The 11,025-nt window shown below is 37.8% G+C and overlaps 1 protein-coding gene across 1 annotated transcript in view; it reads left to right on the top strand.

Annotated features, from left to right (window-relative positions):
- Nucleotides 1-11,025, top strand: part of LOC140237150 (glutathione peroxidase-like) — a 29,399-nt gene continuing 18,374 nt past the window's right edge. Inside the window, exons 1-4 of the mRNA XM_072317092.1 lie at nt 1-269; nt 8,352-8,458; nt 9,101-9,245; nt 10,814-10,963. Coding sequence (XP_072173193.1) covers nt 147-269; nt 8,352-8,458; nt 9,101-9,245; nt 10,814-10,963 — 525 coding nt within the window. The 5' untranslated portion in view covers nt 1-146. The remainder of the gene's footprint in view (nt 270-8,351; nt 8,459-9,100; nt 9,246-10,813; nt 10,964-11,025) is intronic.

Genomic DNA, 11,025 nt, shown 5'->3' with positions numbered 1-11,025 from the left:
GAATCCTCGTACTGTTTTTCAAAATCCACTGAAACTGTGATTTAGCGGTGATTTCGAGGCGCATCTTCTCGTGACCCCGCCGTGATCCAGGCTTCTCGCGTAGTACAGAATTGTGCAGGTCAGCTACCAATATTTACCCAAGCCAAATGCTCCGTGCCCTTCATAAATTCATCGTCGCAGTCGACCCAATCCACATTGTAGGTGGTGTTGGTACTGTGTTGGGAGCGTGTGGTGTTGCTTCTGTAGGACGAACTCGGTTTGCAAGTATGGTAAGTTCTACGATAAACCCTCTATTTTATTCTTTAATTCTTTCTTTCTTTCTTTTTCAGTGGTAAGTTCAATTGCATTACGAAGTATCTCTCATCATAACACTGAATAGGAATTATTGTATGAAAACTAGACTAGTCTAGAACTAGATCTAGTCCGTTAGAGTGTTTATGGTGTTTACTTTGCCTTGACTACAAAAAGTAGGACCTACAAATATTACTGACCGCTTGAGATTCTGGTTTTGCATTTTTGTTGGGATGGCGCGGGGATGGCAATGGGCAGAGTTTCGAGAGGTGTTTTCAAGACCTAGCGCCAGTAGCATGAGTAGCGGTAGCCCCGGAGACCGCGCTGCGTGTGGCGGCTGTCGCAGTTAGAGTAGCGGGGTCCTATATAGGTCTAAACTTCGGCAATTGCCCTGATACTTCTTGTAATGTTATTAAAAATAAAATCACTGACTGAGGGGTGCAAGAATAGCCATTGGCATTGCATTGGAGGCTCTGATTCTGAATAGTGAATCCCATAATAAATTTAGACTCTACTAGACCTAGGCCCTACTAACAGTTAAAAGTACTTTATAGCAATATTCTTTTAGTTTTACTCAATACTCAATGTCAATAGAAACTAGTCTAGGCCTATCTAGAAACTAGTAACGTTAGACCTCTAAAACTAAAAGTAGTAGAAAACTAGAAAATTAGACACAGTGTCTATAGGCCTTTTAAAATTTCTTTTATGTTTTGGATTAGAAATTACAACAAAAGAAGGGGGGAAAATAAGACAAATCGTGTGGTGGATGCTGTGTGGAGGGATCGGCAGCCACATAGGTAGGAAGCTAAGCACAGGGTGCTGACTGCTGTGTCGCAATTGCTGTGTGATATTTCACAATGTGACTGATGAAGCAGCGTGTCATGGTCATGTAGGTAGACAGAAAAAATCCATCCAAGAAAACTCCAGAGGAATTTGCAATCATTTATTTTTTTTTTTACGGAGAGGATTCGGTTGAAAATTTAAGTTCACTTATTAAAGTTCTTCGTAAAATACCCTCCTGGTGTAAGAGGAAACCAAGGGAATTCTACACAAAGACTCTAAGAAGATCTTCAAAAATTATGGTATGCTGTGTATGTCTTCAATGGTGCTCTAACTTCCAAATGAAAAATAACAATGTTAGAGATGACGATAGCAAATCTTTTTAATCTTTTGTCTTGAGAAGAAATCGTAATAAGTTGGTCGACATTCCAGGAGAATGTTAGAGATCTTAACTTCTAAGATCGACTTTGATTTTTTGAAAACACCTGTCCAAGGTCCAGCAGAATTTGTCCTGAACAAGTAAATTTCTACAGATAGATATTTATGAAATGTAGATGAGATCTACAGTACATCTACATGTGTTGTCAGCAATTACCTCCACCAAGGAAGGAGCAATGTTTTCATAGGTTTGCTTGTTTGTCTGTTTGCAAAATAAATCAAAAAGCTGTGAAAAGATTTGGATGAAACTTGCAGGAAAAGTTGATAATGTCACAAGGAACAGAGGATTGAATTTTAGTAGTGAGCCGGGTAATTTTACGTGATTTTTGAAAGATTTTTATCTTTTTTGCAGATAAGGTGACTGAACTTGGGAGTTCAAGCTGCGCATACTAGGTTTCCAGCTTTCAAGCCTTTTTCTAAAAATCTCAATTTTATTTAATTAAATTTTTTTTTTTTTTTTTTTTTTTAACCATAATAATATACCCATGATTCTTGTAGGTTCAGAGTCTCCCGTTTGCCAGGAAGTCCAAACAGGAGAATTTCCTGTTTAAGAGAAGCTTGGAGGTTTGGAGTCTCTTAAAGGGACTGTACAGTTCTGGTCGAGGTGAGGATTTAGCTTTTAACGTTTTGCAAGATATTCAGAAACCACTCTATGAGATGTCAAAGAGCATGCAATTCTAATTGGTATTTGATGAAAATCGGTTTTGAAATGGCTGAGATATATCCAGAAACAACGTGAAACAAAGAGATCCTAATAAACGGCGTGGCCTGACACCTTTTATCATTATCACTTTTTTGGATATCTCGGCCATTTGAAAACCAATTTTCATCAAATAAACATTGAATCCTTTTTAAAATTACATACTCTTTCATATTTCATAAGAGGTTTCTCATTATCTCACTTAGGAATGTTATAAACCTAAATCCCCACCTCAACCAGTACTGTACAGTCCCTTAAAGTGTCGTTACTTGGTGTTATGGTCATGATATTCAATATTGGTCTCAGATACAAACTAGAAATATTACATAATTTTGTGATGCTACAATGTAGCTCTGTGGTAGATGGTACTGTTATGTCATCGGAACCAAATCATTGAGTCATCAACCTCTGTACTGTACTCAAGATTGTATTATTATCCATTACTCCTTTGTCTGGCACTTAAAATTTACCTTTATATCTATTTAGATAATGTTTCCACTTTGCCAAATTTCACCAAATCACAGGAAAGTGCACTTTTTTTTTCCATATTGTGTGTGTTTGTGTGTTTGTTTGGTGTTTGTGGTGTAGGGTCTGCTCGACACCTGTCCAGGGGGATGTTTCATAAAGCTGTCCTTAAAGTTACGAACAACTCAAGAACGACTAGTGATCAGTTTTGATACATGTGCTGTACTTATCAGAATTTCCATAATTCAGCACAAGAACTGATCACCAGTCATTCTTAAAGGTCCAGTTTACCTTTGGGAGTAGTGATTTAAAGAATTTTCAAGATATCACATTTGATGCATATGTGTAGGTCTGTTGTATCACAAAACTACCATATGAAATTTTTGCAATAAAGCCTAAAATATAAGGAGATATCACTATTTTTCTTAATAAACCATAACAGTAGACGGTTTAGTCTGGAAACATTTTTATGATGACTATTGTTCACATTTTGTGTACTTAACATCAATAATACGGATTCAAATTTTTACAGTGCTTGTTTCTACCCCTAACTCACATTTTAGAACTATTTTAAAGCACTAATGCTGGGTTTTTGTTTCATCTGCAAATGGTAGATTATGCCTTTAAGTCATTTGTAACTTTAAGAACAGCTTCATGAAACACCCCCCCCCCCCCCCCCCCCCCCCCCCCCCCCCCGGCATACATAGTATGATGATTACAGGCATGAAGGAACGTAACAGGTAATTATCTTTTTGATGTTACCTGTACTTGAATACTTCTTCAAGTCCAAAATTTCCCACCAGTCTTAACAAAGCAATTACAATTAGCCAAGGGTTATTTGGTTTGAAGGAGCTCTAGGAGCCAAAGATGGTCAATAATAGATGAGAGAATACAATAGCCCAGGCCCATTTGTACACCTTAGAGCACACTCCTTACATGCTGTTTTGAATGGATGGACTTACAGACATGTAGTCTTATAATGCAGACCTTCAAAGCCTGTTTCATAAGTATAATTTTTGCAGATCATAGACAGGGCTATGACTTTATAATCAAATATTGATAGCTGTGAGTGTCATAGTCTTTCTGATTTTCTGTTCAAAGGGGACCGTCATGAAACCTTGTTTAATGTGTCAGTTCATACACCATCTTGTCAAATGGCAGTTACATTTCTCTTAGGTTTGAAAGGCATTGGACTGCAGCAGCAACAACAACATCAACAGCAGCAGCAACAACAACAACAGAAAACATATCAGAAGATATATTAGAAGACATATCAGAAGATATATTAGAAGACTGCTTATTACCTGAGTGAATAAATTTAATACAAGTGCAAAATGTGCATCAGCAAAAATATTGTTTCCTTTTCGTATCATGCTTTGCTTTGAAAACAAGATGTCTGTATTTCCAGACTACAGTTTTGCAAGCTTCTTCGAAAATAATATATCACTGACAATAGTAGAATACAAGCGTAGCTTGTTATGAACCTGGTACTATTCTGTTGTGTGTGTTGAGCCATAAAATATTTGACAAGAGTATAGTTTCTCACGCATGTATGAAGGATTGTGTAACTGTTGGGAAGGATGAGAGATGAGCCAAGTCTTCAGATGTGATAGTTTTTAATGTTTCACATGATCTGTTTCACCACGGACATCTTGCAGAAGTATTGATTTCCATAGTGTATGTGTGTGGAGTCATGTCTTAAAGTCCTTTCTGCTGGCAGAGCAACCCTACAAGGTGGATTAAATACTGTCTGAAGTGAAATATCTGCCTCTGCTCTGATGATAGTGGCAAAAAGGGAAAAAAAATCAAGGATACAGCACAAATACAATCATTTGATTGATGTGTGTGGAGACCAGTGTATATGAAGAGGCCATCTTGTAGAGTGGACGTTGACCATCGCTGTGCAGTTCAAGATTTTTTCCTGGAGTACTGTGTTTTGTGAAGCCAGTAGATTTCCTGTTGCCTGTGGTGTGGTAACTACACAATGAATGCTAGAGAAGATTGGTAGAGCTTGTGCTAATATTTAGCTAGTAGAGCTCTAGAAATACTGATAAAGGACAAGAGACCTGATTGATAAGGTCGATATGTGTTCAACAGCGCAGTGCGTACAGACGGCCGATGCCCATGAAGTGAGTAAAGAGCAATCCATTCTCAGTTTCGAAAATAAGGGATGCAAATAGGGATGCAGGTATTGTTTGCTTTTTGTGCTTCAATTCATGAAATTTTGAAAGCATCCTGCCTGCCAGCCTTTGGCTACTTCAAGCTACATGCATATCTACCCCCTCTCCCCACATCAACTTCACTGAAACATGTGCTTCTTGACGGTGGGTTTTATAACTGAATCATTCGGTAAACATTGATTAAACACTTTGATATAGTGCACTGCATTCAATACACTCCTCTATTCTCTGATAGTTGTAATTTTATCAAAGGTCTTTATACGTCATCCCAGCATTCAGTAGCAAAGAGTTTACATAAAAATTTGTGATGTACAGTTAGAGAAAACGAATAATAATGCATTTATATATTTGATCTGAAATTGTAAAAGTTCTCTGATAATGATTTTGTTGCATCCCTGGTATCAAATCAGTGAAATTCATACTGTGCACGTTTTATGAACTCCCACCTACATTTTTTTTTCCCCAGTGGCCTCTCTCTATATATATGCGAGGTATGTAAATACTTCAATGGTATTCTTTCATCAGGGGGCTTGTCATTCACATTTTTCAAGGACAAAGATATTCAAGCGTTACAGGTGTGGTTTAGGAGACCAAAGACTGAAAAAAAAAAAAAAATAATGATTTGTGAATGCACTTTGAAATATAAAGTATTTGATGACAGTTGGGGATATTTGCTTTTTTTTTTTTTTTTTAGGGGGGGGGGGGCAGAGCAAAAGGTAGGATCTGCATTCAAGAGTAAATTAGAATCATATTTCCATAATTCAGATTTTTGAAATTACATTTGACCTATCATCTATGATACATAGAGCTCTGTTTTAAAGTTACGATATCAGCAAGAAATTTAGTGCATGGCGGAAGGTCTTCACAACTTGGAGCTTGGAGCTTGGAGCAATACATAATAGTTGAAGCAAAGCTTTGATATTTTTGTTACCCCTGTGCCCCAACAGTGCCAATCTGTACAGATATTCTGAAGAGCGTGGGGAAAGGAGAGGTAAAGCCACCCAAATTAAGGAATCCTTTAACAAATTTTCTTCTCTAGAACCAGAAGTGATAAGCGTAGATGTGCTTTTGAGTGGAGTGGTGGCTGCAGTTTCAAACTTGTTCATGGCAGAGCTGGGGGATGGGCCCTGTGTGTGAGTGTGTGTGTGTGTGTGTGTGTGTGTGTGTTGGAGGGGGGGGGGGAGGGGTTGGATCCAAATTGGGACCTCATTATCACATTCCATCTTTGCTTTCCAACACATGTTAACATTTTTATTTATTTTTTCTTTCTTTATTGGCAGGTATTTATACCAGTGTGACAAGATGTATTTGTGCTTAAAATACAAATGGACATCCAGCCCTCACTCCCAGGGGACACCAGGGGGGCATTTCATGAAGGAACTTGTCGGATAAAATGTCCGACAAGTCAATTATATACGACAAGTTCAGAGAAATCAGCCAATCAGACTAAAGAATTTCTCAAAACTTGTCGGATATAATTGACTTGTCAGATATTTTATCCGACAAGTTCCTTCATGAAATGCCCCCCAGGACTTGACATGAGTGGTGGCCCGGTGGCCAGTTGTAAAAACAAAAACAAAAACAAAAAACAAACAAGCAAACAAACAAACAAACAAGAAAAAGAAATATATGTTGGGCCACCAAATTTCTAAAAGGGCTTTTCCATAGTGGCCGACCAAGCAGGTAAATTTCATATTCTGAATTCAAAATTTTAGTCACCTACATGGCTAACCTAAGAAAAAAGTTGGTGTCGAGCCCTTGACACCCCCTTGGGACCTGAGAACCGCTGAATCTAAGAATCAATACAACCACCACCACCACAACAACAGCAACAACAACAATCAGCAACACTAGTGAAGTTCAGTTCTTCAAGATTATGGTAGATCCATGGGCTGGGACTGAAATGAGAGCCACTTTGTGCCTTTTTGAAAATGCATGGTAAATTTTTTTACATTCTTTGCTGGTATTTTAGCAGTGTGATAGAATACAAATATACACCATGCTCCAAGCCTCTCTCCCCCCCCCCCCCCCAACCATCGCAGGTGTGAAGCTCAAACTGTTGAGGTGCAAGCAGCAGCAATGTACGACATGATGATACAGTCATGCAACCGTGCTGTGCCAAGTCCGCAAGAGATGTAGAGAAATTGCATCTATATTTCCCTTTTTATTATATTTCATGACTGAAATGTTGTTGCTTCATAATTATGAATAATATATTTTCAGAGCTTACAGTTCATATTTCTTTTCCCGACATGCATCGATTGCTGAGAAACCACATAACTATGGTAGCGGTAGTTTGGAAATTGAGATACTCAGTTGCTTCATTATTTTTGTGTACAACCAATAGAATGTGTGCTGTGCATCAGCACAGCATTTTAAGTCAAAACATTATTAGGAGGAAAATTAGATAATGTTGCAGCCAGTTGAGTTTTTACATTCATATTTGGGAGCTACCATAAAATGGTATATGTTCGTAATCAGCCATGTTTACACTTTGAATAGAATATCTAACTGCAATGTCAAGAGATGTTGAGCCCAGGAACATTTGTTCATGAACACTATACTATGGCACTTAACAACTTGTACATGTAAGACAATATTAAAGAGAAAGATGAAAGAAAGATAAAGAAAACAGAAAAAAAGGGAAATTGATTTTATTTTACACCCACACATAAAATATTACACTGCACAGTGTCTCTTTCTCTTGTTGCTATATGAAGAGCAAATGAGAAATTTATCCTCCACATCTTTGATATTGACCTACAGTGTATCACTGTGTATCTGTTCATCTTGGCATCTGTATACCTGTACCTCACTACACTAAGTTTGCACTATTGTCCTCTTCCTCCTCCCCCCCCCCCTCCACCCTCTGTCATTTTCTCCATGGAAACACCTCCTATTCATCTCTTTTTAAGAATGCTCTTTAGGTCTGTCGCTCATTTATCTGGATGTAACTCCTTTTCTTTCCACTTGCTGAGACTTAAATGAAGATTTCCCTGTGGGAACCCAGTTTTCTGCATACATTACGCTTCAGTTGGTGCTGCCTGTAGAAAATACCAATTTCTGCATGGCTGGAAATATACAGCTTTCTGTTGAAGCAACTGGTCTATTGGAATACTCTGCAGTATACACTGTGCTAACATATTGTGCCAAAATTTTGTTGAGAAGCAACACATTTAATGTGTGTGTGTGTGTGTGTGTGTGATGAAATCAGAGGTAGTAATGAGCAATGACAAGGCACATGTATGCAGTAGACAATCAGTCGACAATAATATGAATTGAAGTAGAGAATACGTATGTAAATATACAGCTGTAGCCTGAGCCAGGCCAATGAAGCATTAAAAGCTCAATGCCTGTAAATTCATAATTGAATTATGAAAGCTTGGTAGGTTGTGTGAAATCAGGCTGAGAATAAGAATGGATCAGAAACAACCAGCTGAGTGAGACACTGATTATTTATTGTGTTCATTTTTTATCCCCCCCCCCCTTTCATGTAGGCTGCTGGCACCCAATCTGACCCAAACTGGTGGAAATCTGCCCAGAATATTTATGAGTTTTCAGCAACAGACATTGATGGCCAAGATGTTTCATTAGAGAAGTACAAGTAAGTACTGTATACATTGCAAAAAAAAAAAAAAAAAAATGTAATGAAACGTTTCAGGAATATACCATTTTTAGATACGAGTGTATTTTTTTGTTTCTATATTGGAAGCTTATAGACCTTCCTGAAAAAGAGCACCTCTTCCAACATATTGGCCAAAGTAACTTGCAGGCTGTTCACATGTTGGAATATCAGATCATCTGTTATTTACTAGTAGTAGTACTGTGTTTCTTTCCTCTGTTTTGAATGTAGTCATACATGTGTTAATTACAATGTCATCTTGGGTTTCAAGATAGATTGGGCCATAAATGGAGTCATTTAGAGCAATGTGAAGTGACTCGCCAGGGTGCTACAAACCAATGTGCCCACTTTCCTAGGGCAAGTAAAACTGACTGTAGGGCAAGAGGCATTATAAAAAAGTATGTAGGGCCCTTCCCATTGCAGACATGTGGAAGAAAAATCTTATGTTATGCCCCTAGATGAAGGCAAGATCAGAATACTTTTTTTTTTGGGGGGGGGAGGAGTTGTTGTTCATGATGCAGTATACCTCAATCACAGATCATAGTTGGCAAATCTTTCTCAACTCATGGCATATATTATGTACATGTATGTATGTTTGTCAATATCTTCTTGTCAACTCGGCAGGGGTTTTGTGTGTATGATCGTCAATGTGGCGTCTCAATGAGGTCTAACCGACAAAAACTACAAGCAGCTCACCGAGCTGTACGGGGAGTATGAAGGAAAGGGCCTCAGGATTCTTGCGTTCCCATGCAACCAGTTTGGGAGCCAGGTGTGTATGTTATCTCTCTCAGATTAGCAATGCAAAATATGCTGATTGATGTCATGATAAGATAAACAAAGGACATAATCTCTCAGAATTTCTTTTGATTTGATTAATAACTAACTCTTGTGTAATTGTATATTGTAAAGTTCAAGTGTTGAACCAGTATCAGGACAAAGGAATTTTCAAAGATGTATTTTAATCATTTTCGTAATTGACTGCGTTATAAAGCAAAACAAGAAAGTCTTTCTGAGTGACCCTTTCCATGAGTAATATCTTGTTTTGCCCAGAATCAATACCTAGTTTTGGCACAAGTGTTGCTAAATGAGATGACTACTACAGTTTTTGACATTACATATGAAGAAAGATGCAAAGAAAATATTCATGAAGGAAATTCAACACAGAACTTTTTACTTTTCTCCCTTTATAAAAGAACCTTTGACTTACCTCTTTCAGAAAGCAAAGGAATAATATTACCCTTTAAATGATATGTCAGTAGAAGTCAAGGGAATGTCTACTTTTCAAGAGAAATGAAATTTTGTTGGAATTTCTTTGCATTTTTTTATGTGGTTGTTTATATAATGTCACAAAAGGAAGCAGGGAGAATGCAGACAAGTACATGGAATATATTCAGCATAAGTTTTCTGATTTTGACACGATGCATAATTTTGCTCACTGGGACCAACCAAAGCTTTTCTTTGTTATGTGCACTCATATTCTTCATATTTTTTGCTTTGTTTTTGGGGCCGGAAATTCATCTGGAAGTAGAAGAAACTTTTTAGATTCCATAGGTTAAATCTGTAACCTGTGAAGACTCATGGCTACCTAATGGCAATGATGTGCTCTGTAGCTGAGATGTCTCATTCAACGCATAGATTTAGTTTAGGCCCAACAATTGTAACCTCATTGTATCCGGGCTCCATAGATAGATTTCCCATGTATAAAAGATCTTCTATGGATCTTTGTCTCACAGAATTTGCTGTCTTTGGTATATTGCCAAAAACAAAAAAAAATTTCGCAGTTGGTGTTACTATGTATTGTACCTGTTATGAGGGAGACAAGATAGTGTGTGTTGAACATTTATTTTGCTTTTTTATGCCTCCGCCACGAAGTGTCGCTGGAGGCATTATGTTTTCGGGTTGTCCGTCCTTCCGTCTATCCATAATGAATTTTGTGGACAATTATGTGAAACTCATCACACATTGTCAAGACATTGTACTATAGACCTATTAGGAGAACCATGCATTAAGGCGGAGGCATACCAGTCGCCATAGCGACATTTCTAGTTTAGTATACTTTAAGAGTGGATATTTTCGCATGGCTAATTTTTTGCTCTGTAAGACAAGTTTCGCAGGTTTTTAATTTGGCAGAATCAAGACATCAACTACTGGAACATACGGCAAGCAAAAATATTTGCGTGCTTTTATTTTTGCGCTAGTTTCTGGTTGCGCCAAATGCGCGAAAATTTCTCAACACTGCGAAAATTTCCACTTTTTACAGTAATTTATATAATTTTCAGAAATCATACACACACACTTTCACACACTATCTCCCTCTCTTTTTCACTTTCTCCTCAGGAACCTAAATCCAATCCAGAGATAAAGGAGTTTGCTGTTGGAAAGTACAATGTTAAGTTTGACCTCTTCTCAAAGATCGATGTCAACGGAGACAATGCACACCCTCTCTACAAGTACCTTAAAGATGAAGCAAAAGGGCACTTTGGGCAAGTGAGTATTCCCCAATACCTTTTAATAGGCTAAAGAACACATTTTTTTAATCCTTGCATAGG

Source organism: Diadema setosum, chromosome 13 (genome assembly GCF_964275005.1).
Source record: "Diadema setosum chromosome 13, eeDiaSeto1, whole genome shotgun sequence".
Taxonomy (NCBI): domain Eukaryota; kingdom Metazoa; phylum Echinodermata; class Echinoidea; order Diadematoida; family Diadematidae; genus Diadema; species Diadema setosum.
The sequence above is the reverse complement of the archived record's forward strand: the minus strand, read 5'-3'. Positions and strand labels throughout refer to the sequence as shown.